The sequence below is a fragment of the Oryzias melastigma genome, linkage group LG21, assembly GCF_002922805.2.
Source record: "Oryzias melastigma strain HK-1 linkage group LG21, ASM292280v2, whole genome shotgun sequence".
NCBI lineage: Eukaryota > Metazoa > Chordata > Actinopteri > Beloniformes > Adrianichthyidae > Oryzias > Oryzias melastigma.
This window is the reverse complement of record NC_050532.1, coordinates 7,788,539-7,807,563: the sequence shown is the minus strand read 5'-3', so window position 1 is coordinate 7,807,563 and position 19,025 is coordinate 7,788,539. Positions and strand designations below refer to the sequence as shown.

Sequence of the window (19,025 nt, the reverse complement as noted above, 5' to 3'; positions counted from 1 at the left end):
AGCAGTTTATTTTTGTGCTTGTTTATCATATCTTTCTTTTCAGTGTATAATGGTGACTTACCCCACGCTCTCCATTATATCGTTCCACAAACTTGCCGTAGTTGTAGTAGTTGAATGTTGGGTAACCTTCCACCCCTTCCTGCTTACAGACTTCATGGTTCTGTCCTTTTGTGCAGTCCACTGCAGCATAAACGATCTAAACAGACAAAAAACACACAATCAAGAGAGCTTGTTTACACTCTACATTTGAACTGTATATTTACACAAAGCATTAACCCCATACTTCCTGGAATCGTTTTTTTTCTTGTGTATAATAAAAAAAAACACATAAAATAATTATTTTTATTTCTAAGCATTTTTAAAGAAAATATATTATATAATATATTAAAAATATATATTTTTATAAAAAAAAAGATTCTTGTAGCTGGAACATTTTAAAAGGTGCTGTCATTCACATTTAGAAGAAATACAAGGTCAGGAAATGAAAATAAAATTAGCTAAAACAAAAAAAGCTAAACAATGTGTTAGGACATTAATCTGCTTCCCCAATAAATACATAACTGTATAAATAGAAAATGTTAACTCTAAAATGTGACCATAACCAATCCTTAACAGATTAAATGGCGACATCATTGGCGGCTTGCGTGAGAATTACTAATCATTTCTATTTTTGTGGATTTTATAGATTTTTACCTGTGATTTTGGTTCATATTTTATGATGATCAGTAGAGATGTTCCAAATGGATTTTTGTTTACCAGGTAAATAAAACAAATGTCTGCTTTAAAACATTTTAAATTCCCAGACATTTTAGTGAAATTGTCTCATACTTCCCTCCATTCATCGAAGTTGGGAAACAAATCTCTACCATGTCAATCGAGCTAACAAATAGATAGTATTTACACAGTTGAGCTGTTGCATAAATTAGTGACAAACTGTCCCAACGGGGGATAAATGTTGCCTTACTGACGCATCACTCACTCAGGGTGTCATGTTTGACAGTTGAAATGTGTCTCTCTCGGAGTGCCGAGTCCTGCAGGTTTAACTTGTCACTATCAGAAATTCCCCCTCGTGTCTGTTCAAGTGGATTGTGGAGAGATTTGTTCCAGAAGGAAACTATGTTTGGATCTTTTACAAGAAGTCCCTTTTCAAAGTATATTAAGCAATAAAAGTAAGATTATTTATTAAGAGTTACACAACAAAAATTATGCTAATTGTGCAACCCAACGTGGATTTGAACTTCATGCTCTGCATTTACAGCCCAACATATTAAATAGCTGTAAAGTTCCATGGCAAGCAAACTTAAACATGTCCAGACTGAAGTGCTTCACAAATGTATCGTAAAAACTGTGAAAATTGTCTGTAGAAAGTTCTTGTTTTCTAGCGTGGTTGCTGCCTCCGCAGATCAATCCTCATACAAAAAGTAAAATTCTCTAAATTTGCTCTCAAATGTTTCTTTCAGGGGAAAAACATTTTACCAGCTGGATATATTTGGTCACCAGAAAACAAGAAAATGAGTAACACTATTCATTTTTCACTAGCAGGTTTTTCTTTATATAAAAATTTTTTTCTTAATATGTTTGGATTTTGATATATTTTTTGGAGTACAAGTCGTGTTTTTTTTCATAGTTTGGCCACTTTAACTTAACTTTTATAAACATAAATCATCTCACATGTTCGTAATATTCCCACTAACACCCGGGTAACCTTTAGTGATTGTTTCTCATAAGCGTTAAATTTGACGCATGTCAAAAGAGTCAGCAGACTTGACGTTCGGTGTGAACATTATGGTGGGCTTAGCAGATTTGTTCAGAAGCTTTTCTCTCAAAAGTGTTATTTAAATAGGTTTTTTTTAATACTTTATTATGCAAATTTTGGCTCCTGCAACATGCACTCCGGAAAATACGGGTTATATAAAAAAAAAAAAAAAAGTACAATCAATAAGGAAGAAACTGCAACCCTTTTATCATTGTTGAGATTTCAAATATGTGTGTAATTCTACATCTTCTTTTACTTTTTTCCAATCAATTTATGACTAATTATCCTAATCAGTTTGCTATATGTGTATTTATAGATCAATATTTCTTTGGTTTCTTTAACTTTTTTTTGACTGCTAGAAAGAAAAATCGTTTTTTTTTTTTTTACAATCGTCTGCATAACTCATAGTTATAACTGTCAGAATGAGTGCATGTGTGTCCCTCTTTGTTCTTGAGCACAGAATGCAAAATTATATACGGGCTGCTCTGATTAAGAGGTTAAAAGAGAACGTATAAAAGCTTCTGAGGTAAAACGAGTTTCGTAAGCCGAGGGAAAGTATGTAAAAGGACAGAGCAGCAAATTAAAAATGTTTAAAGTTAAAAAGGATTAATTAGTAGTATGGCGGAGATTTTACCACAAATGAAATATAAAATGATTTTTAATTAAAGAAATCCTAAAGCTACATTAATAGCAGCGATGCAGAGTGCATTTGATAATTCCTGTAATTACCTCTTAGATTAAACCTGTCACATCAGAGCCAGAGCATGCCGCCTTTGAGAACATACAATAGCAGACTTTATGTAACTTTAATTCAGCTACTCATTCAGAAAGACAACAATCACTGCACAGCACAATGGGAACTTTTACATGCTTGCCTCTAGAGGGAACATTTAAAGGTAAACGTGTGTTTTTAATGATAAATGGCGGCGCTGAAAGCACACTGTGACCATCTTCAGCTTCCTGTGGTGCACCGAGGCTCGTCTTGATAGTCACATGTGAACACACTCTATTCAGACAAAAACGGAAACTTCCTTTGGACCCTTAGGAGATGACAAACAGAAAAAGATCTTGGATTCGAGCACTAACAGAACATGAGTCTCCTGCCGGGATGCTTGTGAAACTCGTAGTGGGGCGCAGGTCAGAGGGCTGATCCAAACCTCACTTCTAAATAGTGTAGCCAAAATGCCTTAAGCGCTTTTGGACTCAAGATCTTAAAAAAAGAAAAAAAGAAAAGGAAAACATTTCATGCGGTTGTAGAAATATTCAGGTTGTTTGGTTCTCTAATGGCTTGGCTGGCTTTTAGTGCTTTTCTCTGCATGTAATCAACATGTCTGCCAAATTCCAGCTCCCCTTTAGGAAAATAGAAATACTTTAATTCAATATATGGTACATCCTACAAAAGCATACGAAAGAGTTCGAAATATGATTAGTGAAGTCAACAGATGCGTAAATGAATTTCAGCTGTTGGTGCAGCAGAGCGGCTCAGAGATGAATGTCTGATTGTGCCGGATACTGTTGCACATACTCTGACCGTGATCTAGAAAAATTCCAAAGACATGAAAGATCCACTTTGGCTGAGAGCAGTGAGAGGAGCTCTTCACCGAGCTTTTCATAAAAATGTTTGGTTAATTCGAGATGATGAATTAGCATAAATGTTCCCGTGTTTTCTCAGTTTGAGAGAAAAAGAGAGGTGGGCGATACAAAGTTAAAAAGGTGATGAAATGGGTCTCGCAGCCAGAGTATGAACAGGAAAATGTAGAGTGGGAGGGTGTCAGGACCCAAGCCTTAGACAGAGAAGTAAAAGGGAGGGAGCAGAGATGATGGATGACAAGGATCTCAATCTCCTGAGCTGCAAATGAACCTCCAAAAACCTCCAAATCCCAAAAGTGCAAAACATCTAGAGACTGCGTATGTTTTAGCAAACCTATCGCATGTCTGGTTGTTGAAGAAAAACATGAGAATTAATGTAAGATCTGGAAACACGAAACTTTATAAATATGAACATGTGAGTGGGATTTATGTACATATTTGAGGTATTTTGACTAAATTCCTCTCATAGCGCTATACTTAAAGGCCAAACTGAATACCACACAAAACAAACAAGACAAGATTGTATGTACAGTTGCTAAACATTTCAGACCCACTCATGAAAATTGTGTTTTTGTTTACGGTAATTAAGATGTTCTTGTGGGATTTTTTTTTCATGATCGAGGATATATATGAAAAAAAATTAAGCTCAAAATTGTATTTATGAGTATTTCTTCATTCAAATTGTTGTGAATCAGGAAAAAATGCTGTTTGAAAACGCCTGTAGATGTTAATTAGAAGCTGCTACAGCAAGACAAGCTCCCTGCTGTACGCCACATACATTGGTAGATAAATGGATGTACGCTTTCGTACTGAGCTGGCATCTGGGTTAAAACTGTACGGCAGGATAACTCAGATATTAATCAACATTTTTGTTGTACTACTAATGTTAGGTTGGGGTTGCTAGTGACAGAGAGTGTAAACAGGTGGAAATGATCCTGCCCACAACTCAAAGACAAGTTTCTAGTAAACTATGTCCAAGAAAATGAAATTGTTTTTTTAAATTAATATTTTTATGGCTAAGAACAGCATAATCATAAATAAAGAGCACTGGGAATATATTTTTTGTAGCATTTTTCTCATAATTAATCAGGAATTAATCATAATTAATTGGATCAGGACCAGAGGAAAACCAGATGCTTGAAAAAGCTAGGGTTTACTTTCCAGCCACTGCCATGGCTGGACCAAAGTCTACGATTCTGATAGATCCATGAACATCTTCCTTTTCCTTTTTTGAGCTGCCATCTGGCTCTAAACTGTTCGGCTGGATAGCTCCAATACTGCTCCCGTTTTTTTGCTATACTAATGTTAGCTTGGGCTTGTGAGGTGCTATATAGCTAGCGGGATAGAGTGTAAACAAAAGGCTGATGAGAAAATGACCTCAGCTTCTGCGCTAACATTCCTGCCCACAATCCAGATGAGCATTTCTGTGTGTTGCACTGCAGAAAATATGTCTTAAAAAAAGACCACTGGGATTAATTTTACAATAGAGAAAATATAGTTGGAGTAGGTAGATCATAAGATGATCAAAGTGGAACATTGATATAAAACTGGTTTAATAACTGTTAAATGTCAAGTTTTGTCATCAAAAACTGTTTCAATTTTAGTGGTGTATTAATCTGGAGATGCTGCTGTAACTTTCCCTTCATATTCTATTTTCGCCACATTTGCAGAAATCTTACAGTGCTCCCTTGGAGCTGTGGGTGTGAAGACAGGTAATATTAGAAGCATAAAAACTAGCAAGAAGGTTATATTACAAACTCTTCACTTCAGAGCTGCACGTTTAGATCAGGCATGAGTGAGCTCTTTTTAGAAATTGCACTATCCTTTAATTAGAATCAACTATATGTTTGAACAATAAATGAAATGCATATTGACTAGAAAAATGTCCAACAAGATTTTTATTTTATTTAAATTTCATAGTTTATTATTATTGGAAAAGTCCCAGAACATGACAACTGGGAACAAATATAAACATTTTTACTGAAGGAATTAAATTAAAAACAAACAAAAAAAATCAGATTTGTTGCCAGTAGATGTATAGAGCTTTAAAATGCATCTAACCCTTAAAATAATATAAGACAATGCAAGTCTTTATAAATATAAACTTTTAAAGCACATATTCTTTTTTTGTGTGCGTAAACGGAAGACATTTTGATCATTCAGATTTAAACATACTCATAAATAATCATTTACAATGGAAAAACAAAGAAAAATCTGACCTTGCGATCCTCCTTAAAGAGCTCTGCCGCCGTGGTGAAGTGTGGAACGGCGTTTTTACAATGAGGACACCCTGAAGGAAACAAACAGATGGGAGGGATTCAATGACAGAAAATGTAGCATTTCACCTGAGACTTAAAAAAACTAACATTTCATGAACATTCTAAAACCTAATGTTGGTTTATGCTTTTTGCTTTTGTGCCTCCAAATGATCAAAAAGATAAACAATCAAACTTGTGTACAAGGTATTGCACAAGAACAAATGATGACATGTTCGTAAATGCTGCAGTGTCATATTTTAGGTAATAAAACACTGAGCAGATGAAGATTAAGTCATTCATCACATATCCATCAGGACAATACAGCTTACTTCGCCTTGGTTTAGCAGCAGCTCTCAATTCATGCAGCAATTATGCAGCTGCTCAGCACGGCCTCATAAGAGAACATTATTTCCTGCTGAAGTGCCCTTTTAGCTGCAACATTAAATGGCCTTTGCAAGTTATAAGAGTGATGTTATCAAAAACCCAGCAGTGTGCCATGTCTCTCACATTAGAACCGTGAAGGTTGATGCAGTATCTAAGCAATTGCCTGAAATTGCAGCAGATGAAGATCAAGTTCTAAAAAGAGATGGAGGCTTAAGAATCGGGTTACAGGTGAAAAGGCGTTTAATTCATTGCTTACTTATACGAGTCAGTGTAGCTTCATTATGAAAATCTTCTATTGATTAAAAAAAAAAATCATAATTCTTTTTTTTTTTAAAGCTTTATCAGATCTTGGATTGATGTCTCCATTATTACTGTTATTTCATATGGAGAGTAAGTTAAAGCTAATAGAAGCTTTCTAACTTTGATATTTGCTGTAACAAGAAAAACAAATTAAAATCATTTTGACATGGTTAAACATTAAATTAATAATTTCTGTTGTACATTTCAAAAACTTTGATATTTTATAGAAAATGATCAAAAATCGCAGAAACTTTCCAACAATCGACACAAACTCCAAAAATGTTCAACTTTTAATAAGCTAAATGAGCTTTGCTATGGAGGCAACATCATGCTGTTTCAAGGCTAATCTCAACCTAATCCTAATCTTGGATCCTTTTACACCAGCATCAATTTTTACCGTAAACAGTCATGTTCCTGTGAACCAATCAACACCCTTTCACAGTGCTAAAACTGTGAAATCAAAGAAAAAAAACTTCACGTTGAAACCTTTCGTTGCAGGAGTTCAGAGACTAATCAGACACAGTGAGGCTGGGGCAAATAGATGTGTGTGGAGCCATGCTGTTGGATGATGCCTCTTTTTAAAAAGGCAGCACCAAATGGAAGGATCGAGAAAAACGTTTGACCATCACACTGAACGACCTTTGAAACCTTCATCAGATGGGCAGGAGACGGTCTGCAGAAGTATTCCTATTTGACATTTATGTTGTTTTTTTTTTTTTTTTTATAGAAGCTTATATGTTATTCTTTCAGGGCTGTAAAAAATATACTGGGTTCAAACACACACTCCAATGGAAATTATGTTTTAGGTGTTTTTAACATGTTCTTGTAGCATTTTTTTTATGATGGAGGACATATTCATAATGGAGAACAAAAAAAGTAATATTATACATTTACAAGAAAAAAAAGTCCTAAATTTAGCCTATAACTTTTAAAGTAAAAATATGTTAATTTATTCTTGTAATTTAACAGTTGGAACTTTATTCTTGTAAATTTACAAGATTTATAGTAATTAAAAAAATGTTTTTGTAAAATGGCTCAAATAGTTCGACATATATATATATTAAGAAAAGTAAGATTATTTCTGAGTATTTCTTCATTCAAATTGTGAATAATGCAAAATAATGTAATCGGAAAAAACTTGTAGTAGAGACGTAGAAACTCTGCATCCCTCCACATCCACGTCTTTGTTTTCCTTGTCTGAGCTGACATCTGGTTTAAAACTGTACGACTAGATGGCTTCGAAATTGTTCCCTAATTTAGTTGTTCTGCTAATTTTAAGTTGGGGGTGTGAGGAGCTGTAAGCTAGCAGGAGAGCATTTAAACAGATGGATGATGGGAAGTAAAGGCAGGCTTACTCCACGCCAACAGTGCCCCCCACAACTTGGATACATGTCCTAGAAAACAACACCGTTTTTTTTTAGCTAAAAAGAGTATAATCATAATTTAAAGACAACTGGGAACACTTTTACAAAAGATTAAAAGATTATTGGAGTGGGTCTTTAAACGGTTTTGTTCCAGAAATCATAAATAAATGTATTACCACCCACAACTGAGGTGGATGTGGTCATATTGCAAAAATGTGACAATTTGTTGTGTTACCAAGTTTAGTTTAGTTTAACTAATACATATTAATAATCAGCTTTTTTGCATGGCGAAAAATGAAATCTAATAACTCAACCAAAATACTATTCTGAGAACCTGGAATACGAGGAAGAACAGATTTTCCTCTTCTCACTTTGTGCAATATTATTCTTTGTGATGAAAGTTATTCCAGAGACTCCCAGAGGCTTAGGTGGAGCTTAAACGCTGTGCAATGATGGGATTGGCAAGCAGCTCGCAGCTACATATGCACGCTGGTTTAAACCCAGGACACGATCACACTAAGTCCAGAGAACATAGCTGTGATCACACTTGGCTCCCACAACTTCACACCCATTTGATATTTTAATCAAGCCAGTCAAGCAAAACAAATTCAACAGTTTGTGCTGAGGTTTTTTCATGCCCAGATATCTATAGAATTTAGACTAAAAAAAAAAAAAAACCTTCTTACAGGGGGCGTAGAACATGACCAAAGCGTGCTTTTTCTTCTTCAGAGCTTCTCTGAAATCTTCTGATCCAAGATGGCTCACACTTGAGGGCTTATCCTCCCATGACAGCTCTGGCGGTGGAGGTGCCTGTGGACTGCAGGGACATGCATGTAACTATATCCATAAATATGATCATAAATTACGTTTGGCACACTAAAGAACACATTTTTATTAAATAGGAGCTCTCTTTTCTCTTTTTCGTGAGGAATTAACATTATAATACACTTAAAAGATAAATAATATACTGTAGGCTCTTTAAGTAAATATTGAACTTTTTAAAGAGAATAAATACTGTGCCATCCAAAAAGCTTACATATTTAACTGGTGACACATGTGAACTGTCACCATATTCCATATAAATATGCTATGATGTGTTATTGTTAGTGATGCTGAAATGGGGAAACTGGAATGATCTCATAGCAAATCTATTAGGTTTTTTAAATACATCTCTAAAAGATAAGACTTCAGGCCATATAGATGTTTTTTTTTTAAAACATGAGTGTGTGACTCACTTGTGCATGTATTCCACTATCATATTTTTAGTTCGAAGGTGTGGCAACGTGTATCTCTCTTCTCCTTTTTCAAAATATTTAACGGTTGGGAAACCAGAGATCTTAAAGCGCTCCCCCAAAGCTTTGTGCACTGTGGCATCCACTGCTGCCAACACTCCTGGACTCTGGAGAGACAACAAAACAACAGCAAACATGGTTTAAAACTGCTGTTCTTCTGAATCACAAGCAGACCCTTCAAAACGCTTTTTTGTTCATTTACAGTTCCTGAACAACCTGTTTTTTTCTCCTTTTGGCACAGTGTTAAAAATGCTCAAATCATGGAAAACAAGAGTGAAGATGAACCTCAGCCACTAGAAGCAGTGAATGCACTGCTGGATTAAAGATCTGCTAATTAAAGAGCAGCAATTGTCCTGATGCAGATCTGATGCCAAGCTACAAGAGCACTTCTTCTAATGCATGCTGTCCTGTTGTTCCTGGAGCCTCTCAATCCAGAACTAACAGGAGGCAGGCCTTTTCTCATGCAGACTCTCCTTCTGGGGAACATTCTAGTGCATATATAGTATGCTTATGGTTGCTATGCTGGATTATTGTGATGATTTATTTTACTTGCAGAAGTGTAGTACATTATCCTAGTTTTAACTGTAGAACAGTGGCAGGCTGTACATTTAGGTATTTCTTTTATTTGACTTTGAACATGGTTTGGCCCCTTCATTACCTTTCAGTGCTGCTGCACCCTTTTGTTCCCTCTTGCACACTTATCAGCTACTTCTAACCGTGCCAAAGACAAAACACAAGCGCTGATGGGTCTGCACTTCTGGTGCTGCGCCTCCAAACCTCTGAAACAATGTGCCAATCCACTTTAGACAAGCTTCTACACGGTTTGGTTTTAATTCTCTCTTCTTGAACCAATCTATTTATTTGAGCTTGTAAAACCAAATATGTTGGGATATTTGGGTGTATTCAGACGGGAAAAGTCCGTTGGTCCAGAGCGAGTCTGCTTAATTTGGTCCGTATCGAGTCACCAGTGGCCGTCTGGTCCAGTTGTTCAGCTCCGAGTAGGGAGCCTATTCAGACTGAGAAAATCTTAGAGCGAACTGGAGCCCAGTTTAATTGGAAACCATCCAAAGGTGTGTTTGAAAGCGATTTCTGGTCCTAAACTGAAGATTTATTTCAGGTTATTATTCACTTTAAGCCAGGGCTGCTCATTCCTGGTCCCCCAGATCTACCACCCTCCCTGTTTTCCAGATCTCCAAGCCCTACCAGCTGCTGATTAGCTCAGTCACATGTCCTCAATCTGATTGAGTGAACAAACCTAGTCCAGGTATTCAGCAGCAGCCAGAGCAGGGAGAGCTGGAACACAGGCAGGGTGGAAGATCTGGAGCACCAGGTATGAGCATCCGTGCTTTAAGCCAACCAAATGTGTCCAGTCTAAATACACTAATTTTGTCCTATTTATTCATTTGGACCAGATTTGTTATTTTATAGCTTTGAACATTTACAGTATTTTTTTAAACACATAATTGTACTTGAATTAGTTTTCATGTACTTTAGTCTGTAAAGCACTCAGCTTAAGTGTAGTTGTTCTGTGACATGCCCACAAATAAGGTTAGATTAGATTACTAAAGTGTTGTTGAGTTGGATTAATTTAGTGTAAACAAAAATGCATTAGTAAAATTAGTGGCAGGATTTTTAGCATTGACTGTGGCTTCTACTTTTGTTTACTGAATTAGAAAACTGTGAGGCTTTCTACACTGACCCTCCAGCCTGGGCAGTGAGCCACAAGGATGCAAAGTCAGATGCTTAGAGATGAGATAATCGACAGGCCAAAGTCTCATGAGCCCTGCCCCAGGCTGGGGAGTTTAAAGTTATCATAGAAGAGGATGGCGGAGAGGACGGATGAAGAACACCACTGACAAATGGAGGATTTAACTGTTGGCTGACCTGCATGCTAACCTCAAAATCTAACAGCCTTCAGGCCAAGCGGTGGGACTATTACAACCTTTAATGAGCCAAATGTTTGCTTGTTACACTTGAAAACACAACACATAGGGTTGTACTGACGCATGTTCTGTGCTCATTTACCCACAACAACAAGGTCACAACACTTACATCTGCATCTTTGTTGAGTATTTCAGCAGCTTCATCATATTCTGGCTTCATTTTCTTGCAGTGGCCACACCCTATAGAGAAATCAAAACTCTTTACAGCCTGAATCAGGACACTTTTTTGATTAATCTTCATCATTCAAAAAAAATAAAAAAGAAAATAAAACTAAAATGTTTAACAAGAAACTTGGTACAGGAATCAACAAATGTGATAAAACAGTAACAGCTGGTTGGTTCTGCATCACTGAGACCTTCTGATTAAATACTTACGTTGTTAGAGTAGAACTTATGTACAGCAAGAAAGAAAACAGATTTACTAAGTGGACCGCTGTTGTCTGAGTTCATGCGTTTAAATCTGATAGTGAGACCAAACGAGGCTGGCACCGTCACAAGGAGTGGGAAAGGGCTTGACAATTTTGCTAATCAGCAGCATGGGTGGGACGAGCGCTCCAGTCAAGCTCACTTCATCAGCAATCAGTTTTGTTGTCCTCCTGAGGCACAGTTATAGAATGACAAATGGAGGAAGATGCTCAGCCGTTTTTATTTTGTACACTCAGCCTCTAGCGCCCTGGCAGAGTGTCAACACAATCGCACAACTGTGTAAATGTTCAGACAGATATACTGGGCTCCAGTGGGTGCTTAAAGAAAAAATAAATACCCCACCCCAAACAGAACTTTGAGAGAGCAAAGAACTGTGAACTACAGAACGAATAGAAGCAAATCTCTTTAGTTTGACATTAAATAGTTATTAAGTGATGTGTAAAATAAGTTGGTTTTAATCGTTTATTCACACTGAACTTTTTAGTATAAATAATGAGATTAAATATAAAAATGTACAAAATATGCCAGAAATGAGGACAAAGAAAGTGACTGTTCTGCTTATTTTTTTTTTGTTTTTAAGGGGGTAGTCAACAATTGAAAGTGAGCTTGATTCAATAAAAATGTGCAAGTAAATTAAGTTGGGGACCCAGTTTTAAAGTTCCACTCTGATCATGCCTTGATCTATTTTAAAACCATTCCCAGCGGTCTTTTAATCGTGTTTACACCACATGCGTGGTGTAGACCGCTAGGGTGTCATTGCGTCATTGTAATGCGATGGAGGTCATCCAGCAGCTCGTTTTTTTTTTTTTTTTTGCTTTATGTCTGGTACATCGTGCATAACAAGAATTTAATGTTGTTTGAAAGAAGATTGTGGGCGGCTAAGAATAAAGAGGAAAAGAGAAATGCTAGCATAATGCTATATTGGCGCTTTCTAATGTCCTCATCACTTTCTGCCAATCAATGGGTGGCTACAGTGGCTCCGCCCCAACCGTTCCGTTCTATTTTTCTACCTTCAATGGAGGTACGGTTTGGTACTGTTTAGTGGGTCCATTTCACAATGGAAACACTCAAAATACCGGACCAGACCGGACCGTACCGGACCGCTCAGTGGAAATGAGGCTTTAAAAAGCAGTTCCTTAAGTTTTGGTATTAGGTCTGTTCACCAAGAAGTAACTCATGCATACATGCAGAGATGCATTTATACTTTTTAAAATGATTTTCTACATTTTTACTTTTTGAAAGGAAAATACCTTTAGGTTTGTTCTAATATTTGTGCGCTTTGACAGTGATAAGCGGTGTGTTTACTGAATAAGCACAAAGACAACCTTGGGGTTTTTCCAAACCTTTTCAAATTGCCCTTGTCAAAACGGTTTAGGAATTCCTTTCTTCAATTTACAATGCAGCTTTGATGGAAGCTATACATCAACCTCACAGGGAAAAATAAACTTCATCTTTCTCAACTTTGTCAGTGGAGTGTGCAACAATGCACTAAAGTTTCTGTGCAGTTTTATCAGAAAAACAACTGAGAAGACTTTGACTCTTCAAAGTGATGAGCCAGAGAAAAACCGTCCGTCTGTGCTGCATTAGTCCTGCATTCAGAAGCAGTGGTGCATGAGGTCAGCTCGTGTGCATGTGGGAGGGGCAGGCTTACAAGACAACGCTGAAATATTGCTGATTCAGGCAAAAAGTGGGTGGAGAAGGGATCAGAGTGAAGAGCATCACCATGCTGGCTACAAACCAGTATAGCTATAATCTACAAAAAAGGGTGCAACAGAACTGAACAGACACTTTTTAAGTGCTTTATTTAAATCTGCAAACAGAAAATTAAAATTATTTCTGGACGGAACACTGCCAGCAACCTTAGTCATCTCTACGGAAGCAACTTTCAATATGTCGATGTGTTTACCCAACACTGGCTGAAAGGAACTTTTGTTTCCACTTGGGACATAATAAGGTTCACTCTGGGAAGCAGCATTCAATTGGAGGTTGAGCCACAACACAAAGCTACACGCGAAACTCTCCCGCTGTGATGCTCAGAGGACGGTGAGAACGGACAGAAATACAATTTGATGGGGTTTGTTGGGAGACCATTAATCTCACTCTGACAGCGGGGCCATTAAGAAACTGCACTGAAGCAGCAAGGCTGGACATCTATGTCTGCATGCCTGCATACGAGAGACGGAGAGCTGCGCGGTGTAATTGTGTACAATAAATGCTTTGTTCTGGTGTGAAATACGAGTTTGATGGGTCACACTCACTAAAGAAGTGGTTGCGTGTGTGCAGGCTGAGAGAGGATGATGCCGCTGGTTTCAGTCGACTGCTTTGGAACTAACATCTTGTTGATTGGCTGCTGTCTGCAAGTTATCATTTGACAATAATGCTGCATAATTTGAAAAAAAGTAGTTGTCACATATTTTAAATAGGGGTGTAGGAAAAAAATCGATGTGGTAATATATCGCAACATTTTGCATGTTGATACTTGTATCGATTTAAAATGCTGACAAGACAATATTTAATTAATTATTTATGAGCGTTCTTTGTCGTCTTACTTTTGTTTTCCACCTATACTTAAAGTATATTCTTAAGAGGTAGAATTAAAAAAGTTTTAATTTCTTCCTACTCCATTTCAAACAACATATTGATGTCATTTATTTTAATTCATAATCTATATAAAATTTCCTTTGTTTTTTCTTTAGCTGTTTTTATTATTTTCTTTGCATTGTTCAAAATAAAGGACTAACGAACAAACAAACCAAAAAAAAAAAGTCCCCCGCCCACTAGGTGGCAGCACAGCACACCGAGCCTCTTTGAGCAGCTCTACAGCGAACCAAAACAAAAAGTTCCCAGTCAAGCTCCGTTCAGGCTCAACTGTTTAAATGCAACATTTAGCAATGTTGGAAATAAAAAGCATTTTATTTACTCTACTTTTTTTTGTATAATGAACAATATTTTTTGTAGAAGTCAGACAATGTTGACTGTTCTCTTTAAAAAGAAATCTTTCTTAATTTACGAAAAGAAACAAACTTTAAATTTGCTTGGGTAAAAGCAACATGTGTATGAGATAGAGTTGCAGTAGTTAATGTTGTGATCATTAAACAAAATGAATGTTATCATTTTATTACAATTACCATTAAAAAAGTGAAAAATAGCTCTTGAGTTTTGGGATATATCACGATATGTATAGGATAGTGAGACACATATCGGGATACATATCATATCACCAGCCTCTTGTCAGTACACACCACTAATTTTAAAGATACCAAGTAACAAAATAATTTATAAGTTAAATCATCCAGAACTCTCTACATGAATATGTACTTCAGTGAGCCATAACTCAATTGTGAAACTTGTGTACTAGTCTCATATGTTTACTTTTAAGACCAACAGTTCTGTCCACAACTCAGAGGCGAATTTCTAATGAACTACTGTCCCTCTGCAGAAACTATGTCCAAGAAAACCACACAGGATTTTTGATTTAGGCTAAAAACAGAATAATCATTATTAAAAGACCTTTAAAATAGACCAAAATATGATCAGAGTGGGACTTTAAAGTGACATCCTCATTGGATAACTTTCCTTTAAAATATTTGACTGACAAAACATTGAGAGAGAAAACTGACATAGACTGCTAAGGTGCATTGCACAAGTCACCATCATGAAGGGCAATAAGTGATTTGGGCTTTTTTCCTGCTGGCACAGGATTTGAGGGCATTACAGTTACAGTATTGAGGTTTCCAAGTCCTCTGAAATTCACTGTATCAAAGGAAGCGCAGCAGCAAAACAAACAAAAGTGCTATAAAAAAGTGCATCAAGGTGCTGCAGGTAAATTCAGTCTCAACTGAAGTGATGTGGTGGGTTTTTAAAATATATATGTAAAATAATTAAATAATTATAATAATTTAAAAATGTTCAAAACAGATACTATAAAGAAAACCAAATTGATCTTCAGCAGTATTTACCTTAACAGTTGGCAAAAGAAACACCAGAAAACATCTGCTTTAATTATTATTTAAGTACAAATTTAGTGGAGTTTTGGGCAAAGTTTGGCTCACTTTAACATAACGGTGAGAGTGTTGCTCTTAGTTGAGGCACAGTATACAAATGCACACCAAAAAGCAAGATCAAATCTTGAAAATGAAGAATCATTGCTTTGGCTCATGCTGTTGTTATGGTTCACCTATCTATTTTTACAAGCCTGAGACTGAAACAAGACGAGGGAAAGAAAGCAGATGGTGGAGCAGACAAGGAGGTGATGACGACAGATGGAACAGTTTGAAGAAAGAAAGCACAAAAAAATGAAACATGATTTAAATTGTTTGATTCAATTAACAGCTTTGAGTTTGACCAAACTTGTGGTGAAGAATAAAAATCACAACAATAAATGTGTTTGAATTAAAAAAGGATGCATGGAATGAAATGACAAGCAGGCTTATGTGAACCATATGGCAGCGATAAGGAGGTGTTGTGTGAAGAGTTGTGAAGAGAAACCACTGAAAGTGTTAAAGTCATCCTTACATTTACAAGCAGAATGTTGATGTTAATCAAAGTAAAAATTATGTCATTCTTAATAATAATTCAATGAAATTTAAGCATCTCGCTCATGTTTCATATGACCAAGCACTCTTATGACAGCATTTAAATATATAAAAATACATTAAAAAAAGTTCTTAAATTTTAGCACTTGATTAATAAATTTCCGCTAACAACTGATTACTCACACGGGGCGTAAAACATGATCAGGGCTGCAGGGTGTTCCTCTAAGAAGCTGTCAAACGTGTCGTCAGCGAGATGAAAGACGGCTGAATCCGTCTCTGACCACGGCACCTCTGGAGTTTTTGGCTTTGGGGGCTGAGGGCTGCAACCACAAGAGAGGACAGTAGAGGAAACTGAGATGAGACACTTTAATCCACTGGGGTTATCATTTACTTATAGAGTAATTAAAAAGGGAAAGTATGAAAAAATTCAAAATTAGATATGAATGAAGCCCACTGTCCTCCAAACGTGTAATTGTTGAAGATCCTGATCGTAGCTCAATGATGGCATACAGTGATAATGTGCTAAAGACTTAAGTGTGTGTAAATGAAAGGTCCAGACCACATGTATCAAAGTCAAGGCCCATTTCTAACTTCTGTAACTTTGACAAAATATATTTTAATGGAGAATAAAATAGTGAAAGTTACTTAAGGTTAAAGTCGATTTATTCTGGAATAATATTCGATTTATTCTGGAATAATATTCCTGCCTGTTTTTATTCATCGTAATGTTATAAAGCTAAGTTTTTAAAGTTTTAAAAACGTTGTTTTAGTGTGTTCAATAAATGTTTATTCTGTTCGTCCCGTGACCTACGGTGTGTTTTGGATTTTGGCTCAATGTGTGATTGAGTTTGACACCGCTGGTCTAGACAAATACATTTAGTTTAAAATAGAAATGTCAACAGTGTTTTGCTGGCATGATAAACTTGTTAGACTAATTTTACGTTCACACCAGGCATGGTGTGCATTCTTGATGTATTCTTGAAGCACGTTTAGCCCATGGTGTTCATACTGGACTGCCGCTATCTGATTCTAGCACATGTCCACCACCTACAATTAGAAGAGGTTTGGTGACAAATCTCAAAGCGGTACAAATCCAGTGAATTTTGCTCCAGGCATTTCTTTTCAATGCTTTATTGCGATATATATTGCGTTTCCAGAACATTCTAGTTTTTACGGCTTCCTGTCTGTGTACTCTTTTGGTCACGAGTCTATATTGAAAATACCAGCAAACAGCAAGGCCTGGTCTGTGGTGGAACTGCAAACATTCCTTGCCATTCTTGGCGACAGTGTGATACAGGGTGAGCTAGCGGCACGCTAGCGGTCTACGAAAACAAACCGCTCAGTGAAAGCGCGGCTGAACTGAGTGGAAACGCTCGTCAGAACTAACTGAACCGTACCGTAACACTCTTTATCGTTCCGGAGCGGACCGGACTGCTCACTGGAAACAAGGCTTTAGAGTCCCTGATTGGTCAGCGATCAACCTGGTTTTTAACTTTCAATGGGTGTTCAATGGAAGCGTGTTTTATGTGTAGAAAATATCATAGCGATGCATGCAATCAGGACTCTTTCTTTATCCATCTAAATGTAATCCTATTGACAAGAGACAAAAAATAAAGTACTGAACAATAATAAACAGCTCACCACCAGGGGTTTAGAAACATGTAGGAATCCAAATTAAAATGGACTTTGAATGGAGAAACATAAAAACAGAATATAAAGAACAAATACAAAGAAGACAAAATCCAACCTTTATACAACTGAATGTATAGCCTTAATAATAGTTCACCTGAAAGGTAAAAAAAAAATCCAAAAGCCAACTTTATTTCCAATGAATTTTTCTTATTTTTAACAAATTCAAACTATATTAAAATCACAATAGATAATTCTAAAGGCAGAAAATATATCGGTGTCTCAATGTTCAAGGATTCAGTGGTTTATAAAAGGCTCAGGATTAATGTTTATCAGAGGCTGAAGCAACACTTGAGATAAAATATTTAGTTGGTCAGATACCATCAAAAAGATGCTAATCATACCTCCACTCTCGTGAAAAGTTGTTGCCATGACACTAAAGTCTAGAATAATTCATGATTTATATCTACTACATGTCAGGGAGCTGCTATACGCTGCGCATAAGAGAAAAGGACTTCTCTTCCAAAACGTGGTTTGAGCTGAGCATACCTCTAACACTCACTACACCTGCTGTTTTAAATATAACATGTAAATTTTATATTTAATTAAGAAAATAATTATAAAAATGAAAGGAACACATGCAGAGTTGAGATAAAGTGTTTGGGGAAAATAATTAAAGAGAAAATTAACGGGAAAAACATCTCAAGGCAAAATAAAATGATGTTTGTGTAAAGCTTTTCTGCTTTGTTTACCTGCTTTGTCATATCAGCAGTAACGCTGAATAAAAAATCCTCTAATGTGCAGAATCCTCTGATATGGTTCAGGAAGCTAGTGTTCCATCTTTCTGTCATGCACACCGCATTAACTAATATCTCCTACATCCAGACTTTTCATGAGAAAACATCTTAATTCACCTCAGGAGAAAAAAGCAGATTCTTTTTTAAGAAGATCAGCACAGAAGACCATATTTTATAGTAATATCAATGATCATCCTAAACATGAAAATTGCTCTATCAATGTAAGTGCTTTAGTGGTTTGCCAAGCAACCACTTACCCCACAGGACCCTGATTAGGCCTGGTGGTGAAAAGCTAAGAAAAAAAAAGAAAGTTTCCTGTGAAACAGATTGATGCAGCCTTGGAGAGAATAGTGTCACAGGCAGAGCTGTGAGCCAGAGTGGCAATGACGAATGGGACAAAAACAAAACATGTGCTGCTTGAAGACACCTCGGTGAGGTAGGTCTAGGTGAGAAGGAGCAGGAACAGGTGTGATGAACAGAGACAGAAAAAAAGGTGATGATAGAGTCCTGGAGTGTAGAAATTCCGCAGAGAAATGTTAGGTCTTGGTATTTATATATTCATTAGAGCTCTTTCTTTGTCATCAAAGACTCACCACATGAGGCAAATTTGGTTGCAGATAAAAGTCAAACTTACTTCTTCAGCCAGTCTGTAATATCCTTGGCTGTAGCACCATAGTTTTCATAGTGATAAAGGAATTTTCCCTTCCTGAAAGACAAAAAACAATATTCAGGTTTTGCAAGAATTAGGAAG

General features: G+C 36.6%; 1 protein-coding gene across 2 annotated transcripts in view; it reads right to left on the bottom strand.

Annotated features, from left to right (window-relative positions):
• Positions 1–19,025, bottom strand: part of pdia5 (protein disulfide isomerase family A, member 5) — a 45,917-nt gene that overhangs the window by 2,534 nt on the left and 24,358 nt on the right. The window contains exons 10-16 of one of the 2 annotated variants that reach the window (XM_024286264.2): positions 18,909–18,980; positions 16,032–16,168; positions 10,997–11,067; positions 8,888–9,051; positions 8,339–8,469; positions 5,566–5,636; positions 134–196 (exon numbers count right to left, since the gene is read on the bottom strand). In XM_024286264.2, the coding sequence (XP_024142032.1) occupies positions 134–196; positions 5,566–5,636; positions 8,339–8,469; positions 8,888–9,051; positions 10,997–11,067; positions 16,032–16,168; positions 18,909–18,980 (709 nt within the window). Of the gene's footprint in view, positions 1–61; positions 197–5,565; positions 5,637–8,338; positions 8,470–8,887; positions 9,052–10,996; positions 11,068–16,031; positions 16,169–18,908; positions 18,981–19,025 lie in introns of both variants that reach the window. The other variant, XM_024286263.2, reaches the window with a different exon arrangement.